Raw genomic sequence first — 21502 nt, 5'->3', positions numbered from 1 at the left:
GTTGGTTATCGCAATCGTTATCGATAGATAACAACTTTTATATTTTGTATATTTAACAAATAAATAAAATGCAAGAATTTACAAGCAAGCGCGACGCTCTATTCGCTTGTCTCGACGATGCCAGCAAAGAGTTGAAAGGCACTGGCTTGGATCAAAGCAAAGCAAAGCCATACACTATCCGGGCCATGGAAAGACGACACAATGCCCGGGATGACCGTGGCCAGGTGATGAACTATCGCTGTGGACAGAGAATTCAAGTGGATGGCGAGACAGAGTCCGAGGACGGTAAATTGCGACGCATGCGAGGCAAAGAAAGCATTTTCAAGAAGCCGGAATTACCCATAGGCCGGTGCCTAAAACCTCGCAAGACGCCCGACTATCAGGTAATAGCTTCACTTTCCACTGTAAGGCAAAGTTCTCTATTTATCTGTTTAAATCTTAAGGTCAATCCGCACAAATGGAAGAAATATTCTCTCTCCGATGTAGACATATCAGAGCAAACAAATTCAGCAGCGGCCTTATCGTTTCTCAGGGAAATGGATGCCCAACGTGAAACTGACACAATCGGCCAGGATGATGATGAGCTGGCCAGCAGTACTGGGCACAAGATTGAATTCAAAAAGAAAAGCAAACTGAATCGCAATCTCAAGAAGCTACAGTCAGACGAAACGGAAGACGTGTCCGTGGACAAGCCTCAGTTGAGGGGCTCCAAACTGATAATGCCCGAATACGTAATTGGCCAACGAGCAGCACCTAAGCAAAAGAGGTCCAAACCAAAAGCTGGCCAAAATCGTGCTGCAGGCACATTACAACTGTCTCATTTGGACGAGCTCGATGAGATTGATGATTAGGCCTTCACCTAAAAATGTAATTTTAAAAGAAACCTCAACTGTAGATATAAATTGAGTAAGTTGTCATATTAAAGCGACATATTTTCTTAATGCTAGAAAATAGTAAATAAGTTTGCTAATAAAAAAATCAGCAAAAAATTGCGGATTTCGTTTTATTTTTTAAAAACTTGGCCAAGTTATTTGTTAAGATTTTTACAAATTAATTCGTGAAAGACTTTAAGGACTTTGGGGCCATGAGATATAGAAAAATAATACATAATGAGTATTTGATTTTTGATAAGACAAAACCTGGGAAGAACAATAGCACAAGGACGTATACATGTAAATATAATTTAGAGTACATAAATGCAACAATACACAGGTAGGTAGAAAAAGATCGAGTATAAAAAAAATATATATATATAGATATATATGTATATTCAGTCTGGAATGCTATCATTATATGCACTAGCTATTCTTTCGGCTCAAGGTAGAATCCTGGATTGAAATACAGTTTCTTGTTAAAGCCAATATTGTCATAGGTTCCTGTCTGCAAGGAACCCCCCTGTGCCCGCATATTGCCCACAGCTGTGTGCGTTATCTTGAGTATATCTTCGACGTGAGTGTTGTGAGCATGGTTGGCCATTGTGTCACAGAACTTTTGGATATACCAACTGCCATTATCTGGATCGCGATGGGACTGATTGCCCGCTGTGCTGGCATAGCTTACCAGCATATCCGATAAAGTTGGCACATTGCTATATTGGACACCATCTGTCTCTATCATTGGTAAGGGTTGTCCAAGATCAGACTTCCGGCCGCGACAGAAGGGGAATATGAGCACCTTGGGCTTATGCACCAGATATGGACTTGAATCCGCTCGAAAGTGATTCTTAATTCCAATAACATCGGCCACAGAGCCATCGCAAAACTCCACTTTGTCGACCTCACCGACCCGTTCACCATGAGTCATCAGCACCATGACAAAGCATTCGGTGGACCGCACATAAGGCGATGAGGTAACCTTGCGTAGCATATCGAAAAACTCATCCTGATTCACATTTTCATACGCAAATATTTTAAAGCCCATTTCTCGAAATATATGTTTCAAGGAGTCGCTATCTATTTCGGCTCCATTTCGTCGCTTCGTGGTATCAGGAAAGTCAATTATGTTGACCATAAGAAGCACGCCACGATTATGTTTCGATTGCATGGTATAGACACCAAGTGCACTATTCTCGTGAATCCTATCCGATTTCAGTACCACACGTGTTTGCCCCTCAACGGGATCCTCACAGGGTGTGACAGGTCCAGTGACATCATTGTAATGCACCTGCAAAATAAAAACACTCGGTTGTTGGGTGCAAACAAAAAAATTTGCTAATGCTTACCTTCTCTTTGCTGACACATGGTCCTTCAACAACGATCGGTGGGACTGCAACGGGCACTGGCAATGTGGTGGTGTCCACAATATCTGTGGAGTTGCGATTGTTATGCATGCTTGCGATTGATATGAAGGGCTGTTCGTTTGGACGTTGATTTGTATTTTCCAAAATTTGCACTGCCTGCATACAGCCCTGCGATCGCAGGGCTTGCAAAAGTAAACCGTAAGCAGTTGGTCCTCGTTTGGTGATCTTGACGAAGAGATTTCTGTGCTGTTGCAGTAGGACATCGTCTTCACTAAGATTAAGTCGTTCCCCGTTTAAGTCCTCAATGCTTTTCCGCATTATCGGTGACAACAGGCCAAGACGCACGCATTCGGCTACCAGGGGATTGTAGTTAGTATTTTTCACAAGTAGATCCATGTTGTCTAATATGTGATTTCGAAGCTTGAGCGGCATGCCAATCTCTCGCTCGGTCTGCTCTGTGTCAGATCGCAAATCCATGGGATCGCTTATATGGTGCGCTCGTCGAAGGACGCCGCTTCGGCAGTGATAGTGGCAATGGCAATGGGAATGAGTCACAACACGCTTCCTGCTTCCACTTCCAAATTGAGGTCGCACTTGTTGTTTTTGTTTTCTTTGTCTTCGCTAAGACTTCGTTTCGTTTGTTTGTCGATGAGGGAACGGGGGGTATTTTGGGTTAATCGCGAACTTCAAAGCAACACGTTGATCCTTATTTTTTCAAAAGCAAATTACTTAATATTAACTTAATATTGCACAAAACTTAAGGCCTAAATAAAATTTCTTTTGAAACAAAAGGAATAAATGCAATTCGTTGGCAGTGGCAGTGGTGCGAAAGCGCGCGTCCGTTCACTATAGAGATGGAAAACTCAACGATAGATATTCATCGAAAAGGTAAAGTGCGATAGAAAATGTATCGATTGTTATAATCGATAACGTCAATAACGATTACTTTGTTTCCAAAACATTGCTTCGATGACGATAAATATATTACCGACAGTTTTATTATCGACATTTCTCCCATTACCAATAGACCATGTAAATAAATCTTTGTGAAGCATACAAATGGAAGAACCAAACCGTATTATAAAAACAGATCTGCCAGATTGTGAAGAGAAGGATGAGCCAGTGTCCAAAGACAGTGAGGTGTTAACCAAGCATATCAAACGACGTGTGCTCACGCAACTGGAAAAGTTTGGTACCACTCCGCACACTCTGAAGATAGCCGCAGCACATCGTCGTGGAGACAACACCAACAGCATAATAGGTAAGGTAGTCAAGATATGTAGCTTGTAATACCTGCTTATAGAATCCCTTTTCAGATTACATAATAAGCAGCGCCAACAAGGCGGAGGAATGCGTCGACCAGGAGTGCAATTCCGTTAGCCTCAACAACATCAATCAGTGGCTGGAGTTGATGAAGAACATGGAGCTCACCCAATTCTGCGAGCATGAGGCTGGGGTTGTCATGAATGCTATAGTCCGGAATGAGCCCCAATCTAAACCAGAGGAGCTAAATGGGATTAACATGACGTAAACAAACTGTAATCCAAACGTTTATATATATTTTATACAAATAATTTCTGGTTTCAGGGAAGTTTATAAGTTTCTGGAGAATGCTCTAATCGGTCAACCGCAGAAGGCGCTAAGCGAACCAAGTCAGTCATTTCTGTTTAGGGAGATTGCTCTACTAATAGCCGAGGCTAATTCCGATCAATCGGATGTTGAGGCCAGAAAAATGGGACAGAACTTGTACAACTGTCAAGACTATAACTATGTAGACCAGCCCCATAAGGCCAGCCTGGATCCGTTATTTCTGGACAAAAGCTAATCATAAAATACTACAAGTTTTTACTTAAGTATTTATTTCGGTAGCCCCAGAAGCATTGTTGATGTTTGATAAGAATTTGAGATGTATAAACAAAGGCCGGGAACTGTTTTTTCACGGATTTGTTAAATGGAGAAAAACTCATCGTTTATGGTTCATGTTGTCACCCAAATGAGACATAAGTGGTATTGTATTTTACTATTATAGTATTGGGTATTAATATGTAGCTTATTTGATACAAATAAACAAAAATTGACTGATTTAAAAATAATTAGAGAATTTATTCATTGTTCAGAAGAATATAAACCCATGTGAGGTAAAAAGCTTACCCATTCAGTAGAATTGTTGTAGATTGCTGTAGTCCTGGAGGGAAAAATGAAAAGGCAATCAAATCATTTCCACACATTTATTAAACATTTAAATTTAAATTTTCTTTATGGATTATACACGTACATTTGTCATTCTCAAATTGCATATTCTATGCTCTTCTATTCCTAGCCAATTAAATGTGTCAATATCAATATAATCATATATATTATGATCTCATTCTTTGCACTCCTTCACTCTGCACGCATTAATTCGATAATTACATTCATAATAAAGTTCATTACTAAGTATTTTTAGTGTGTGTATTGTACTTGTATAAAGAGTTCTGTTAGCACATTTAAAATCTAATTGTAAGTAAGTACAATATATATAGTAAGTATTTGATGTATGTATATATAAGTATGTGTATAGTAAACCAGGGGACTGCGAATTCTTTAAGTTTCACACAAATTACTTGAAGTATTTTGGCTTGGCTCAATGTTTGTTTTTATGCATTTTAAATATGTATAACATTTATTGTGCAATATGATTGTTTTCAATATTTTTTTGGCTGCCAAATTGTACATATTGCGTATACGCCCCATACACGACTACGACGACGAGTACAAGTATGAGTACTTCTAGAGTATGTTTAGACTAAATGTAAGAATTAGGCTTTTCATTGTTTTCAACTTTAAGAGGCATTAAAACAGTTGAGTGCCCCAGATAAGAGGCAGCACAATAGATCACAAGAGACAGAGTTGGAAATAAGTACGAGTATTTCTTTTTTGTTTTGGCTTTTTTTTACGTTTTCCTTTTTGTTTGTAATTTTTTTTTGTTTTCTTTGTTTATGTAAGGGAAGGAGGGGACGGTGGAAAGTGTCACATATACACACAATCAGAGAGTTACATACAGAAAGTTACATATTAATACCCTTTTCATTTGCTTTATCTTTTGGTTTTCCTTGCTTTTTGTCACGTTTTTTTTTTAGTTTTGTTTTTTTTTTTGTTATTTTTTGTTTTGCTTTTGTTAAAAATTATGTTTACATAATAAAAATACAATATAATTTTACATAATATAACTCTTAAAAGTTCAGTCCAGTTTGAGCTTTTGGTTTTCCCCTTTTTGGTTTTTTTTTTTGCTTTTGGTATATATATTTTTTGTTTTTGCATGGTTTTTACCCATTTTTTTTTTTAAGTTTTGCGTTAAGTTAAATTAATTTAAGCTAAATATTTCATACGATTTAAAACTAGACAAAAAACAAAAACAAAATAATAAAAACAATAATGTATGTATAGATACTTATATCGATCGATATGCCATGTCAAAAATTCACAAAACATAAAACAAACAACAGAAAATATCTTCAAAAATGTAAACAGAACAAACTTAACAAATAAAAAAGGGAACAAACAATCAAACCAACAAACAAACAAACACATTTGGAACAAAATAGAAGAATTGTTTTGAAGGTTTTTGAGGATGCTCGAATTTGTTGTTTGGTTTTGTGTCTTCTGATTATTGCAACCGAACTTTTTGGATCGAACTCAAAAATTGAACAACAACAACAATATAACAATATTATTAATTGTAAAATGAAATATTTGATTAAAGTAAGAGCGTCAATAGAATTTTGATTGTCCCGTTTACCGTTCGTGATGGTTCTGCTGCTGCTGCATAGTCATATATACGTACAGATCTTGGGGGGAGCGGCGGCAATACATATGTATGTATACGAGGAAATATGTGTGTATGTGGGAGCCACATACATATATGTATACCCTGTAAGCCCTAGGCTAAAAAACTTAGAAACACGGATACCGATATGGATGTACATATGTATATGGAAAGCAAAATCATTTTGATGGACAGAGAGTCATGATTGTCTTCATGTTTATTCACTGTTTATATGAAACTAAACTTATACTTTTATCTTTATTAAAGAGTCAATAGATCTTAGATCTGTCTTTCTGTCCGTCCATAGTCAAATTTAAAAACGACATCATCATAGTGATAGAAATTCGTTTTATGGTAAGCAAGATGCACTCCCCAACCTTGAATCTCGATTCAAACTAGCCAAAACGGGTTAACTCCAGTTGAAAATGTTTTCATAAAGCCGCCCCCGACAGGTATGTATGTAGGTATATGTATAGATTATGCACATTTAGGTAGAAATAATTGTCTTTGTATTCTTATATATATAAATATATATAGATACATACATACATACATGCATGTATGTACATATATATAAATATACATATATACATATGTATGCATATAAATTCATATTTAAAGTCGCAATTCAATTCAATTTCAATTGGCTAAATACTACTACAACAATGATAATTGCCATTTAATGTAAATATATATATATATATTTATTTTCTGATCTTTGTTTCATCTTTAGTTTTTCGTTTTACGTTTTTTAAAGAATTAATTTAAAGAGTTTAATATACATATATACATACATATATGGTTTATAATATATATATATATATATATAGGTATGTATATATATCCTTCATCTGTTTTTTACGATTTTTAATATCCTTCATCCTTCCCTCTATGCAAATTGACTAGAAATTTTGTTAAGTATTCTTGATAAAAAAAATTGTTTCCTTTAGGGACTACTAGTGGATAGGGGCGTTCGAGTGAATGTAGGGATAGTAGGAAGGGTATAAGAGTTTGGGGTCTAGGACTGGGTACCCACTGTATGTATGTATGTATGTATTCACCTTAGTAGTAGTTTTCTAAACATTTCTTGGCTAAATGGAAAGATTCTTGGATCGGAGTGGATTCGTCTTTTTGTTTTCTTGGAATTAGGGTCCAAAATTTTGTTTTAGTGGTGTCAATTTGTTATGCAACGATTGTTTTTTGACTATTACTTAACGTTCTGTTTTTTGTTTTTTTTTTTTTGTTTGCTATCATATTATTATACTACGAGATTAATATGTTAAATTATGTATTTGGTTTTATTTAGTCGCCGCTGATTTTAGGTAGATACGCTGTAGGTACACGATTCCTTTGATTGATGATTCCCATTTAAAGTTTCTTTTTGTTTTTCGTTTTTTAATATTAAATGTACTGTATTGTATAGTATAGGTATGTATGAATTGTTTTTAACCTTTTTGTTTACTGACTTCCTTCCAATAGTCAACAAAGTCACTTTGAAATAGATTATGGGCTAGATCTGCGATATACTTTTAGATATAGATACACTTTGTATTTGTCTATGCGTTAAGAATACAATTACTTAAGAGAGAAAAAAGCCCATGCCAATCCATAGCGTTTGCGTCTCTTGATACAAAATATGTAGCATACTTTTTTGGGCAACGGTTGCTCATCTCACACAGAGAGAAACAGAGAGAGCGAAATGAGGTCGGAACACAAAGTCTAATTAAGATCATATTTCATTTGGAAGGAAGTCGCTTATCGGTAAACCGAAGGCAAAATTGTTGTTTTCGATTTTCCACACAGAATAGGTATATGTATGTATGTATGTATATATATATGAATAATGTTAAAGTCTGATAATGGCCATGTATTGTAATCTAGATGTTTTTTTTGTTCGTTTTTGCTCTTTTTTTTTGTTAAATAATTCGAAAAATACATATTTATATTTGATGCTTGGTCTAAGTTCTTTTTGTTTTTGTAGTTTCTGAAATGTTTGCTTAAGTGTGTGACTTGTGTGTTGTTGACATTGTCCTTATGAACATGTTGATAATCCATATATCGCATATATATATGTATATATATGAGTATATAGGAATTGGTACAGTTGTGTATTTATCTCTGCAATAAAGTAGTAGGTAGCAGTAGGTAGTACGTATGATTGCATTCTGCAGTTTCTTTTTTTTCTTCTTCTTCGTTTTCTTCTTCCTCTTCCCAAGGAGGTGTGCGCGTGTAGTAGTAAGTGTTTTCATTTTTTGTCTGCTTTTTTCTGTGTGTGTGTGTGTTTGACACTTTTTTTGCATTTGCATAATTTACATTTAGATATATGTATTTGTATGTATATATTTTCTTTTGTTGGTCACATAAAATTTTTTGTTTTGTTTGGCTAATAACATTCAGAGTTTGATTGAAATACATATATATGTATATATATGTGTGTGTGTGTGTGTGTGTGTATATTAGGTAAATGTATATGTTGTTTGGTATACGCCTTTACAATGTTGTCTTCTGTATAGATATATATATATATAAGTATATATTACGTTAATATAAGTTGATTACTGGTGTTTCATTAATGGACCGAGATTTCACTTTTGAAAAATATATATATTTTTTTTTCGTTTTCGTTTTAGTTTTTCTTGGTATTGCATTTCGTTTTAGTATTTTTGTTCGAATATCTTTTTAGTTTCGTCCGGAGAATAGTTGATACTGCAATAGAGTTGTTGCAAAATAATTAGGCCATCAATTCGGTTTGGTTTTTGTTTTTGTCTATTTGGTGTTGTTTTTTTTTTTTTTTTCATTTGAGTTGATTGATATTTGAGGTTGTTATATTTGGGATACGATTTGCAATATATTGTATATATATATATGTATGTATATATATGGACACATAGGAATATTATTTTGGTTATTGGTTAATTTTATAATTATTGGTATTATTATTATTATTGGTGGAGTGGGTTGGGTGGTGGAGCTGGTGGATTGATTGGTTGGTTGATTGGAGGAGGGTCTACACTATATATGTAAATATATACTTCTCGATTAGTCAGTTTTGCTCACACCGATTATAATACGGCTATATAGTATATGTATATACGACCAAAAAACATACATGGATAATAACGAGAAAACGTGAGAGAAAGTGTATAAGAGACAACGAGACAGACAAAGAGAAAGAGAGAGAGAGGGGGAAAGCAAGTGTACAATATGGGTTGGGAGACGGGAATATAGCAACTGGGATTTGTTATTTATATATATATATATAAATATCTATATCTATATATATGTTTGTTTATACGATTTTGGCAAGAAAAAAAAAACACACATTTAAGAAGAAGGACATCGACTAATGGTTATTATTATTATTATTATTATTACGCTTAAGATGTTTACATACTTTGGCACTTTTCGGGGTTTTGACGGTGGTCCAAGAGTGGAGTGGGGGAGGGTTGGGTATGGTGATTGAGGGTATATATATATACGAAGGATCTTTTACAAACTCATGCATACATTACGACGAAGAAAAACGACGACGATGACGACGACGACGAGACGACGATGATGATAAGGAACAATTTTCTTATCATATACTTAAAGGGAAATTCTGCAAAAGGTTCAAATATCTAACGAATATATCGGAAATTCTCGGGAATGCAATAACTACACACATTTTACTTAATTACTGTTACTAATATATGGGTAGTGTGTGTCAGTGAGAGTGTGTGTGTGTGTGTGTGTCTACAAAACTACTACTAAGGTATGTTTTATTTAATGGGGAATGGGTTTGGAGGTAGAGATATTTTCTCTCTCTATGTGTGTGTGTGTGAGTGTGTGTATTTGGGGACACCTTTTATGACTCTTACAGCTTACATATATAAAAGGAACAAAAAAAAAACACACACACACACACAATTCTAAAGATATTCATAATTCCTTCATTATTTTTTTTTTTTGTTGTTCAATTGTTGTTTTTTTATTATTTGTTTTCTTCGTTCAGTTTGTTGTTGTCGTAATTATTCTCAACTTTTGAACTTTTAAGGCACATACGACTTAAAGTAAGATTTTTAATAGGTGTGTAAGGTGTTGGCTAGAGTGTTAGAAGAGCAAAAGCTAACCGAAGACAAAACGAAAATTTAATTACCAAAAAACATCCAAAAGAAATACCTACTTAAATACATACATAAATATGGCAACAATCAACAATTAGCTTATGGATGAAGGAATGGTGGGGGGCGTGGGAGTGGGATGGGGCTTAAGAGTGAGAGAACTTACTTGGATTGTTTGAATGTGAATGTGAATGTGAATTTCATATTATAAACATACAGACAATAATAGACAACACAAAATAGGAGAGAAAAAGCTCGAAAAGGCAGCCAAAAGCATTAAGTATACGCACAGTATACATCAGACATACAGATATACATAAATATACATACAACTATAATCGATTACAATAAATTCGCACAAATGACTTAAATATATCTATCTAAATATATGTATATAAATATATATATTTATATGTATATACATATACAGCATATATAAGTTGAATATAGAGATACAAATGCAAAATGATGCATATGTCTATATATACTTATATCCGGTATACGGTTTTAGTATTGTAGTTTAAGTGTTAGCATTAGTATTAGTATTCATTCCTTCTGTGTAAGGATTAGTATTTAGAGAATAGTTGGTAGCAGCCTTCTTAAGCCTTGAGTGTCAGTCAATCATTTACATATATATATAGATATATATATATATATGGATATATAAGTATATACTAGTTCGAGTTCGAGAACGAGTTCGCTTTCGCGTTCGATAACGAAATATGTAAAGTTTTATATAATATACAATCGAGTTTGTTTTAGTTTTAGATTTTCATTTCTTTTTTGTTTTGGTTACAGCGCTTCACATTTATTTGTTTTGCAGTTAATTCGATTGTTCTGCTTCTCATATGAAATTTAAACAGAATCATTATTCATTTTTTTTTATTATTATTATTAATGTTGTTATTATTTTGATCAATTAACCTTATGGTGCAATCAGATGGGCAGAAAGTAAAATGGCAAGTCAAGTATAAAGTACAATTACAATTTCAATTGAAATACAAATACCAAATAGACATAATTACAAAAATATATAGGTATATATATATAAGTATATATGTATATATACACTATATAAGTTTAACAGTTACAAACGAGTATAACGATTATGTTCAATTGCTGATTGTGTATACAAATGTGTGTGTGTTGTGAGTGTGAGTGTGTGTGTGTGTGTGCTTTTTATCTTTAAGGACAATCACATTAGACAGAATGAGAAATAGTGTGCTTGTTATATGCATGTCTAAAACTAGACAGGAAACGGAAATGGCAATACGGCAAACAGTTAACGCCATAGAACAAAACATAATGATCGTAGCCATACAATGAACATGCGTGAAATAATTTGATTCAGGACCCAGGAAAATCTATCTATCTACTAAAAGGAAAATTATTTCCATTAGCCTTATTGTTAAACTGATAAGCAATTTGCATTTTGCTCTTGTGATTTTGTTTTAAAACGTTTTTATTTGCCTAATAACAATTCCACAAGGCATCTGCTTCTTTCTTGATTTTAACATTTTATTTGCGTTATCAAAAATCCTATCTTCATTTGCCAACTTTTCAGCTTTCCGATTGGTAAACATTTGCTTGGAAAATACTGACCTATCAGCTTTTTAATCTTTCGTCTTGCGACTAACATTTCTTGCGGTCTAAGAAGAGATCTTACACTGAAACACGGTTCATATTAAAAAAAGGTTCTGCTCTTTTGAAATGCAATCGAAAAATTCAATAAAAGATGGTAAAAAATCCCCTTAATTCGGCATTGCTTTACCATTAATATTTTTTGCTAGTAAATGTCAAAAAAAACACCCAAGAATTCAGTTATAGGTCTTCTACGCTATGAAGTTTCTAGTCCCTTACAATAATCTCAGTTGAGATATGAGAGAAAGTGAGAAAAGTAAAGAAATAGAGAGAGAGAGAGAGGGCACCTTAAGTATATAATTTATTTACTTTTCTTCCTGGCTAATGGATAAATCACATAATTAATAATATAGATGTATAAATTTCTTTGAACCCCAAATTTTGTTTATGAATATGTTGAAAATGATTAAATTGAAACGAGTCCCAAGAATAGGACAGCAACGACATGCAATATAGAGAAATGGTCCAGTCTATGAAATGAAATTTATATATGTAAGTACTTATATGCATATATGTATGTATGAAGGGTAAGAGAGAGAGAGAGAGAGAGTAAGAGATGGTCAATTGATAGAGTATATACATATATACATAGGTGTGTATATATATAGTATATACAAAATTTTGCTTTAGCAACGGAAAAATATAGACAAAAATAAGGAAGCGTTAAGCGTTTAAAATCGATCTAAACGGAGAGACACTCAATCCCTGAATCCATAGGCCCAAAACTATGCTATATATGTACACACATACATATATGCAAAGGCAATATACGAACTATGAAATATATATAGCATACTTTTTTGGGCAACAAGGGACACAAGGCCTTTAACGATTTCTGTGACATTCTCGTATAAGGAAATTTAGTATAAGGGCAATTGATATTGTTTTCTTCTGTTTTTTGGTTTTTGTTTTATCTTTCTTTTCTGTTTGTCATTTATCTCTTCGCTTTTTCTGTTTTACAATTTAAATTGTGTTTGGGTTTTTACAACTTTTGTCTTTAATTTCGTTTTTCCACTGGGCGAAACGTATTGAAACATGAATAGCGACGGATGGACGGTGGGTGAGGGGGAGGGGCGGATGGGTCTTTGGTTTGAGAGTGGTTCTTAAGCTGACATTAATCGAATAAATTCATAGTGCAAGTGCTTAAACTAAACTAATTACTAAATGCCGACTTAAATATATATATGTATATATATTAATGATGCTCATTACAATTTTTAAGCTCTTCAATAATTAACAATTGATTCCACAAATACGACAAAAGTAAAGGAATCTCATTTAATGAATGGCATGAGATGGACGGGGGTTGGGTGGTGGCCAAGGGGGTTTTAGGGGGGGGGACTAAATAAAACTAACATCACGTTTGCACAATAACTACATACCATTTAACTACGCAAAATTGGGGGGATTAAGTAAGTAAGTAATAGTAATAGTTATATATGTATATTGTTTTTGTTCTTGTTGTTGTTGTTGCTTTTTTTTTCATTGTTTTTGTTTGTTCTCTTGATTGTTTAATTATAATAACTAGAACACGCATTATTGAAAGGCAGACAATTTGTATGCTTTTTCTCAATAATTCGAATATAATTTTTTTCTTCGTTTTTCGCTCTCTTTTATTTAATAATTTTTTTTTTTGTTTCAATCTTTAAACTTTGATTTTTGTTTTTGTTGTTTTTTGTAGCAAATGAAACCCAAGAAAATAAATAATTTGTAATAATATAAAAATTGGAATAACTAGGAATAATCATGAAATACTTATATATATATGCATATATAAATATATGTATATATGTATATGTATGTATAATATAGTATTAGTAATACATATAGGTAATAGATAATTTGATTACGGTTCGAGATATGTATATGTATATACCAGGTAGGCGAGTGTGTGTGTGTGTGTGTGTGTGTAGGTGAGTCTCCGTGTGTGTGTGTGTGTCTCAATATTAACATTTATGTTACAAACGATTAAGTTAGATTGAATAAATTCTCAAAAACAACTTTTGGTATATAATAAATATTATATTTTGTTATAAACTGTGTGTGTTTTTTTTTTTTTTTGTTTTTTTGGTTTAGCATCAACTTTAAGTTTACTGTTTCAACTAAAACTATACATAAATATATATATATAGTATAAGTATTGTAAATTGTAGGTACATTCATATTAATATAATCAAATGACTAAAGTTACGTCTGTCTATGTGTGTGTGTGTGTGCCTGTGTTCGTGTTCGTGGGTGTGTGTGTCATATCATATCATTGATTGTTTGCTACATTTTACCCTCTGCCCCTCTTTTGTTTTCAATTTGATTTTGTTCAATTCATACTCATCAGCATTTTGATCTTGTTCTTCGAATTACAATTCGTTAAGTTAGTAAAGTAATGTAAATTTGCATTCGTTAGTTCTTGTTTATGTTTGCTCTAATATTTTGGCTGATTGAGATTCAGATTCAAACTTCGACGTTGCGCTCTATAGCGAACATTGTTGTAATTGTAATTGTAATTGCCACTGCCACTGCCACTGGCATTGGCACAGTTACTGCCATATATATTGTGATAGCTATTTCTGTGTCTGTCCCTGCTGTTGTTAATCGAATCGGTGATCGATTGCCTCGATTCACCGATTTCGTTCAGATTATACTATTGACTGAATGTTATATTGAGTGACGGACACTTTCGGACGTTGTTGTGGGCATTTCGTGTGCCGTTTACACGCAACAGCGGCACAGGACTAACCGTCCCAGATACTGAAGTTAATTGTCTTACCATGCCGGATCCCAGCTGCTGTAATATACCCGAACCGGAGCCAAGTGGGCCAGATGACAATACAGTTGAGGTGCGTCGTGATCGTATCGATTGCATGCTCGATGATAGCAAAAATGGTACACTGCTCGATGTGTTCGGCATGGAGCCACCCTGTTTTTGGGAGTATAATAAAGGAGATTTCTTTGGAAGATTAGTTAAGGCTTATCACAGATTGCATGTGTATAAGTTTGTGTGTGAGAGGGATGCCTTATGTGTGTGTTGGTGTTGGTGTTGGTATTGGTATTGGTGTGTGTATATGGAGATTATATATATTCTTGTTGTTGTGGGTGCATTTTTCTCTGTAATAGTTGTTACTTATTGATTAGAATTGTGACTTTATTTTGTGCTTTTGTACAAAAGTTTTTAATTTGATTAACTTGCTTGCTTGCGTGTCCATGTATGGGTATGACTAGTATGAATGCATGTGTATATGAGTGTGTATGTGTGTGTATGGGTATGTGTAAGGTTCAGCTGATGGTGCAACAACCAAACAACAAAACAAACAAACAAACAAACAAACCAACCAACAAACGAACAAAATAGATGATGATATTCAAACATGAAACTCAATCAAAACATTTTGGATTTTTCTTTTTCTTTTTTTGTCTTTAATTTTCACACATTAAAACACAAATACCCAAAAAGAATTATAACATAGAGATAGAGAGCAGAAAGAGAAAGAGCGAGAGAGAGAGAGTGAGTGAGTGAGTGAACGAGATAGAATACTTAAATTTGTTTGTTATATGTTGAGTTATTATATGATGAATATGTACAACACATATTGTATATATTTGTGTGTATATGTGTGTGTATGCGGATATATGCAGGTGGAATACATATGGAATTATTCGAGTATATATTTTCACATGTAAAGAAATTACAGAAATCAAATTTTGCTGGATTCAAATTGGTGGGTGGATGGGTGGTTGGTCCATTCACCCAAAAAATGAAGGACTCACCCAACCAAGCAACCAACCAACCACCCAACGTTCATTTCCCAATGAAATCAAATTACATTAACATAAATAATATCAGCATACACACATATATTTATGTGTCTGTTGGTGTGTGAGTGTGTGTGTTTGTGTTTCTTGGCCTCGAAAGCAGAAATTGAGTAAGTGAAAGATATTGAGATTAAGAGAAAGCTAAAGTGAGATAGTATGAATGTATCTGTGTCTCTGTATGAGAGGGGGTTAGCGGAGATGAAACAGGTAGATGGTGTGGGTGGTGTATGTATGTATGTATGTATGTGTTGCAGAGCAAGAGAATTAAAACCAAAAACGAAAAAAAAGGAAAACCAGAAAATAAAAAAATTCAATTGGAAATCGAAAATTATGAAACGTGTACTCACGATCATGCTCCGTGCAAGCTGCGAATTTTTGTTTTCAGTTTATACGTAAATTCAATTTCATGATTTTGGGGAGTTTTTTTTTTTTTTTGTTTTGTTATATATATACATATATATTTGTTTTGTTTTTTGTTGTACATGAAATGAAAAACGTAAGGATACACACATGAAATCAACACAGCGCATTTATATAGTAGACATATGTATTTGTATTCGTATGTGTGTGTGTGTGTCTATGTGAGTGTGTGAGTGTGTTGTTACATAAAGTTAAAGAGCCAGAATAAGAACAAGAAAAACGAAAACGAAAAAGTGGAACAAACATTTTTTGGCCTTCTCATTTTGGGCCCCAAAACACAAAAATACATTAAACGTTCAACTGTGTCTGTGTATGTGTCTGTGTGTGTGTGTGTTTCAGTGTATTGTATCTGTGATTTTCGTCTTCTCTTTGTTTAATAACAAACGCAACATGAACAAAGTTGGAATTGAAACATAAAATCAAATTAACACTGAGCACGATCAGGACATTTAATGAATAAGTAGGCAAGTTGTATGTTTGTATTTGTATACTATATATGTATGTGTATATATACATATATAGTATGGTATGTTGTATGTATATGGTTTTATTCTTTTCTTCTTCTTCTTGTTATTGCTATTCGATTGGCCAAATTACAGAGAATCGTGCAATTGTCCTTCATCCATTTTGTAGCCAATAACAATAATTGCAGCTTGACCCTATTAAAGGGCTAAAGAGTAGATGCTCTATTACATACAAATATTTACTACAGGTCTAGGTAAAAGACCTTTATTTCTTTGAAATGAAATGGTTTTTGTTGATTTATGTTTAAGGATCCAATCTAGGTCAAAATTTCAGGCATTAAGACAATGACTTTTTTTCAGAAGTAACTCAGAGTTTAAAAAATTTCGTGGCTCCAGTTCTTATAGAGTCTATTTGGGTCGTAGTAATGCTTCTTTTCGCCTGTTACTTACATTTGGTATGACTTTATAATACCCATGATATTATAAGGTAAATGTACCTCGTCTAAGAGCTTGTTGTAATAATAAGTTCTATTATTGAATTCGAATTTAAAAATGATTAAGAATTTCGTTTTATTGTATTAAATGTTTAAAAACTTTATCCAATTTTACTGGAAGCATTTCTTCTTTTAATATTCTTGATTCTAATCCTAATGAACAAGATTCATTCATTGGTAACCATAAAATAGGGGTTAGGAAACGAAATCAGGTTAATTCCATTTCAATTGCTGTCATAAATTTTATCTTAATTTCTTGATTGTAAATGTTAAATGTTATGTCAACATTAAATTAATGCACTTATGGTTAATATTAGACTTGTAACCGAGTACTTTGGTACGGAATCAAAAGCCAGGACGAGTCTCAGATTTGATTTTAATAAAAACATTTGAAATCGGCTACAAGAAGAGATTCAAAAATTTCGTATCCCTTGGGAAATATTGACTCAAAGGTTTAATGATTTGAAAACATCACAGGATTTCACTAGTTTTTTAGAAAAACAATTCACAATATCGATTCTCTTAATTGAAACCATCGAATAGATATTGCCTACATCCTTTGTCAAAAATTCTCTCAGTATTAGGGCCGGGTTGGGGGTGGTTTAGTTAGGTGTTCCCAGTTCTTTAGGTTTCCCCTAATAGAGCACAACAAATTTATTCATTTCATTCAAACAAACACAATATTTTTTGCAAATTAGCACAAAATGCATGTAATGTATATGTATGAAAATTAAGAAGCAAACGAAAACTAAAAAAAATAAATACAAATCACATGAAACCAACAACCGTATTATCAAGACGATTAAAACGATTTCAACTTTAGAGTTAATGTACATCATTCGCCCCTTTTCGAAGGGGCGTAACGCAGAAAAGAAAATGAAACTCTTATACAAATTGTTACAGAAAAGTTTCCCGTAAATTGTATGTTTTAGTTATCCGATAAATGCATTTGAACACTAACAGAAAACAAATAAAAGGAAGAAACTGTACAATGAGGTTGTAAATGAAAAGAAAAGTTTTGGAAATTAGTTACAGACAGAAACAGATAGTTATAAAGAGAGAGAGAGAGAGAGAGACAGATAGATGCAAAATGCATAGAGAGCGTCCAACAAACCGAATAAACAAGACACGAAACTGTGAACAATTTTTTTACGTAGTATATATATGTTGTTTTTTTTTTAAATTTTATATATTTTTTTTTTGGCAACAAGTTTTCCATTCAAACAGCACAAGAACGAGAGTAGTTCGGAGTATAGAATATATTTATATGTTTATGTATATATGGAGACAGACAGAGAGATTTAGGCAGCAAGTCAAATTCATATTCAAACTCAGTTTTAGTTTTAGTTTTAGTTTTGACAGAGAGAGAGAGAGATAGAGAGAGGAGAGAGTAAGAGGCCAACGAGGCAACGAGTTAGCCAACGAGCGAACTAAAAGGATGAGAACGAGGCAACGGATATTTATTTCTTTTTTTGTTGGCTTGGATTTTGGACAGAACCGTAGCATACTTTTAAGAGCTGACTAAAGATACAATACTTTAGAGACGGTAAGTGAAAATTTGTGTGTCTGAGTGTGTGAGTGTATCTGAGTGTGTGTGTTTAACAGAGACAGCAAGAGAGTTGAAGTCAAGGTTTAGACGTGTGCAACGACGACAATCAAAAACAATCACAACGACAGATTATACAACATGACAAGACAAGAAGAACTTCAATTTTAATTTGCAATCTCAATGCTCAATGCTCAAAAATGCTGCCGAAACTCGCACAAAATAACTTTTGAATACAATTGTTGAGGCCTAACCATGTTTGTGTATTAGTTTCAGTTTTATTATATCCCTGCAGATGACTCTTTAAGTCTCTAACAATCTTTCCGAAATTGCAAAACAGACAATACTCAAAGTAACTCTGAACACTTGTCTCACAAAAGTCAACTTGGAGCTAGTTTTAATTGAAAACTTTACGATACTGTTATTTAACTTTTATTCGGAACTCGGGACTTGGATTTTTACTTTCGAAATGGGAATTTGTTTTACCATATGGATTAAGGGTCTTCCCCCTCTAGTAGTTAGTCATTTAGTTTAATTTTAAGACACTTTTTGCTTAGGAAATTTTATTGTATTTGTACATTCATCAGTCTGCAGTGATAAATAATCTTCGAAAATAACCGAAGATGATAAATTTGAAACACAAAAAAAAAATCTGATTTATTCACATTGCTTTGTTTTTTAGACTTACAACATAAACCGAAGTGGATGGCACCGATAGACTCGATCCAGAGCTACCGCGGGCGCCGTACTATATATATTTTTGTATTATTTTTATATACAGTCGAGTGAAATACATTGTAGAGATGAGATGAGAGAAATATATAGAGAGAGAGAGAGAAAGAGAGATGAGAGAGATTGAGAGATATAGATCAATCAAATTCCAACGTTGACAATATTATTTTGTTCAAGTTGATTAATCATTCAAATGGGGGGACCAAGGAGTCAAAGAGAAATAGAGAGAGAGAGAGACAGGGAGAGAATGTATGTATGTGTGTGAGTGTGTGTGTGTGTGTGGGAGAGACAGAAAGAGAGAGAGAGAGAGAGCGTGTATTAGAGCATTTGTTGCATGTTCATTGCGTTGTTGATTTTTTATTTTTTCTTGGTTTTTTTGATTGAGGGCGTGGGGCTGGGAAATGAGAGCTAATCAATAGATAGTTATTAACCCAGAATTAATATATATATAAGCATATATAAGTAAATTATAAACAGAAAACTTTAAATCAAAAACCAATCAAAACGGCATGTATCTTGTTGATGTTGTTGTTGGTCGTTAAAATGTACGCAATGTTCGCGCTTTAAAGCAGCTTGTGGTTAGGAAAACTGTAAAACTGTAAAAACAAACGCTAAACGCTCTACTACACTAGGCGCTATAGCTAGATGATGAATAATTCAATTCCATATGGGCACATGTTAACCAAAAATGAAACCAAAAACCAAACCAAAAAAAAAACACAAGAGAAACAACAAAAGAGAAACAACGTTAAAATATGGGGACATAAGGAGCTTCAGCACATTGGCAAATTAAATTTCAATAAAATATGAAAAGCCTTTTGTAACTGTCAAAAGTCAATTGAAATGGCAAAATCGAAACGAAAAAATGCCAGACAGACAGAGAGAGAGAGAGAGACAGAGAGAGCGAAAAGGATGGAGAGGAGATTGGAAAATGGCAGAGAGAAATAATATAAATATAAAAAAAAAAAAATATGACCGCAACAAACAATGGCGGTCAAAAAAATAAATACAAATATTTGTATTTGTATAGATAGGTAAGGTACATGAAAATTAAGCCCAAAACAAAACCAAAACAAAAAACATGGAAAAGAAATTCAAAAACGACAAACAAGAAGAAACGGAAATAAAAAATGGAAAATTAAAACAAATAGAAACCGAAAAAACAAATCGAATGTGTGCCCACGAGTGCCAGACACAAACAACTTACAGTTGGTGGTGACAAATTGATGGTGGAGCCGCGGCGCTCCTGTGGACCAATGCTCGAATGTCGACGAGTTGGCAGACCACTGCCCGGTGTACCGCCCGGCGATGAGGCGCACGATGGGGCTATTCGTATTTTTGGTGTCATCAGCGTATTGTCCGAGAGTCGTCGATTGGGAAACACATTGCCAACGCGCAGAAAATTGCTATCCGGCGATGAGGGAGAGCAACCGAACCACCAGCCTCCCAACATGCCAGAGCCTGCAATGGTACAACAGAATACACAATTAGCACATCCTCATTATGATCATAATGATTATGATCATTATATTTAAGTATTCTATGTACATATCTGTGTGGAATGTAGATACACTATTGTATTTAAACCACAATGCTAATGTTGCCTGTTGCCTAGCTAATTAAGTCTAATAATGTTGGTGGTTACACAAAGTACAAAGAGAGAGAGAGAGAGAGTGGCTATGTATGTACCTCAGCTACCTAATTCACTCATTGCCATTGCCAGTGGCAGTTTCATTCACTTGTCATGTTACCGCTTTTGTAAATATACATACAAACAAACATAGCTATGTATGTATTGTCACTGTCAAGGACAGTAGCACACTTTGCGGTTGTGGCACATGGCATAAACATGAACATAAACGGTAAAACGGCCGCGACTGTTGCTCCTCCTCCCACTGTTGCTCCTCCCACTGCTGCTGCTACGTTGCCGCCTGCATATGACTGGCAAGTCATTTTGGCAACCGCGACGACTATGCCCCAAAGCAAACGGATACATACATAAATATATACACACACACACACTCACACACACACACACACACACATACATATGCCCCTAACCGCAAGCCAATGCGAATAAGGCCCATTATGTGGCATTTTATGTCAAAAGTTATTAGCTACCTCACTGGACGCCCACGAATGAAATTACATATGGCCACAATTACCATTCTCCTTCTCTTCCAAATATAATTTTCTATATGTATATAGAATATATTTCTGTCCAAACCTTCTTAGAAAATCATCTTAAAGC

The 21502-nt window shown here is 34.0% G+C and overlaps 4 protein-coding genes across 5 annotated transcripts in view; 2 read left to right on the top strand and 2 right to left on the bottom strand.

Annotated features, from left to right (window-relative positions):
- On the top strand, positions 1-989 carry LOC6638915. The gene is made up of 2 exons (XM_002062161.3): positions 1-383; positions 444-989. The coding sequence occupies exons 1-2, from the start codon at positions 69-71 to the stop codon at positions 849-851; spliced, it is 723 nt and encodes a 240-aa protein (XP_002062197.1). The 5' UTR covers positions 1-68; the 3' UTR covers positions 852-989.
- On the bottom strand, positions 989-3096 carry LOC6638916 (caspase Dronc). Its single transcript, XM_002062162.4, has 2 exons — positions 2222-3096; positions 989-2163 (listed from the first exon to the last, which is right to left on the bottom strand). The coding sequence occupies exons 1-2, from the start codon at positions 2714-2716 to the stop codon at positions 1303-1305; spliced, it is 1356 nt and encodes a 451-aa protein (XP_002062198.2). The 5' UTR covers positions 2717-3096; the 3' UTR covers positions 989-1302.
- A 152-nt stretch (positions 3097-3248) lies between these two features.
- On the top strand, positions 3249-4329 carry LOC6638917. Its single transcript, XM_002062163.3, has 3 exons — positions 3249-3500; positions 3556-3766; positions 3827-4329. Exons 1-3 carry the CDS (start codon positions 3299-3301, stop codon positions 4062-4064), a joined length of 651 nt encoding a protein of 216 aa, XP_002062199.1. The 5' UTR covers positions 3249-3298; the 3' UTR covers positions 4065-4329.
- A 4348-nt stretch (positions 4330-8677) lies between these two features.
- LOC6638713 (SCY1-like protein 2) overlaps positions 8678-21502 on the bottom strand; it is a 27345-nt gene continuing 14520 nt past the window's right edge. Inside the window, exons 16-19 of one of the 2 annotated variants that reach the window (XM_023181433.2) lie at positions 20459-20712; positions 19208-19267; positions 14553-14732; positions 8678-8750 (exon numbers count right to left, since the gene is read on the bottom strand). In XM_023181433.2, the coding sequence (XP_023037201.1) occupies positions 8724-8750; positions 14553-14732; positions 19208-19267; positions 20459-20712 (521 nt within the window). In that variant the 3' untranslated portion in view covers positions 8678-8723. The remainder of the gene's footprint in view (positions 8751-14552; positions 14733-19207; positions 19268-20458; positions 20713-21502) is intronic. The other variant, XM_015179050.3, reaches the window with a different exon arrangement.

This window comes from Drosophila willistoni (assembly GCF_018902025.1).
Source record: "Drosophila willistoni isolate 14030-0811.24 chromosome XR unlocalized genomic scaffold, UCI_dwil_1.1 Seg144, whole genome shotgun sequence".
Taxonomy (NCBI): domain Eukaryota; kingdom Metazoa; phylum Arthropoda; class Insecta; order Diptera; family Drosophilidae; genus Drosophila; species Drosophila willistoni.
The sequence above is the reverse complement of the archived record's forward strand: the minus strand, read 5'-3'. Positions and strand labels throughout refer to the sequence as shown.

What these genes read in the sequence shown, in the direction of transcription:
- LOC6638915 (XM_002062161.3), top strand. Translation starts at nt 69, where the DNA reads ATGCAAGAATTTACAAGCAAGCGCGACGCTCTATTCGCTTGTCTCGAC. An exon ending in GCAAGACGCCCGACTATCAG is followed by an intron (nt 384 to 443) that starts GTAATAGCTTCA and finishes TTAAATCTTAAG; the next exon opens with GTCAATCCGCACAAATGGAA.
- LOC6638916 (XM_002062162.4), bottom strand. Translation starts at nt 2,716, where the DNA reads ATGGATTTGCGATCTGACACAGAGCAGACCGAGCGAGAGATTGGCATG. An exon ending in CATGTGTCAGCAAAGAGAAG is followed by an intron (nt 2,164 to 2,221) that starts GTAAGCATTAGC and finishes TTTATTTTGCAG; the next exon opens with GTGCATTACAATGATGTCAC.
- LOC6638917 (XM_002062163.3), top strand. Translation starts at nt 3,299, where the DNA reads ATGGAAGAACCAAACCGTATTATAAAAACAGATCTGCCAGATTGTGAA. An exon ending in CAACACCAACAGCATAATAG is followed by an intron (nt 3,501 to 3,555) that starts GTAAGGTAGTCA and finishes ATCCCTTTTCAG; the next exon opens with ATTACATAATAAGCAGCGCC. An exon ending in CTAAATGGGATTAACATGAC is followed by an intron (nt 3,767 to 3,826) that starts GTAAACAAACTG and finishes TTCTGGTTTCAG; the next exon opens with GGAAGTTTATAAGTTTCTGG.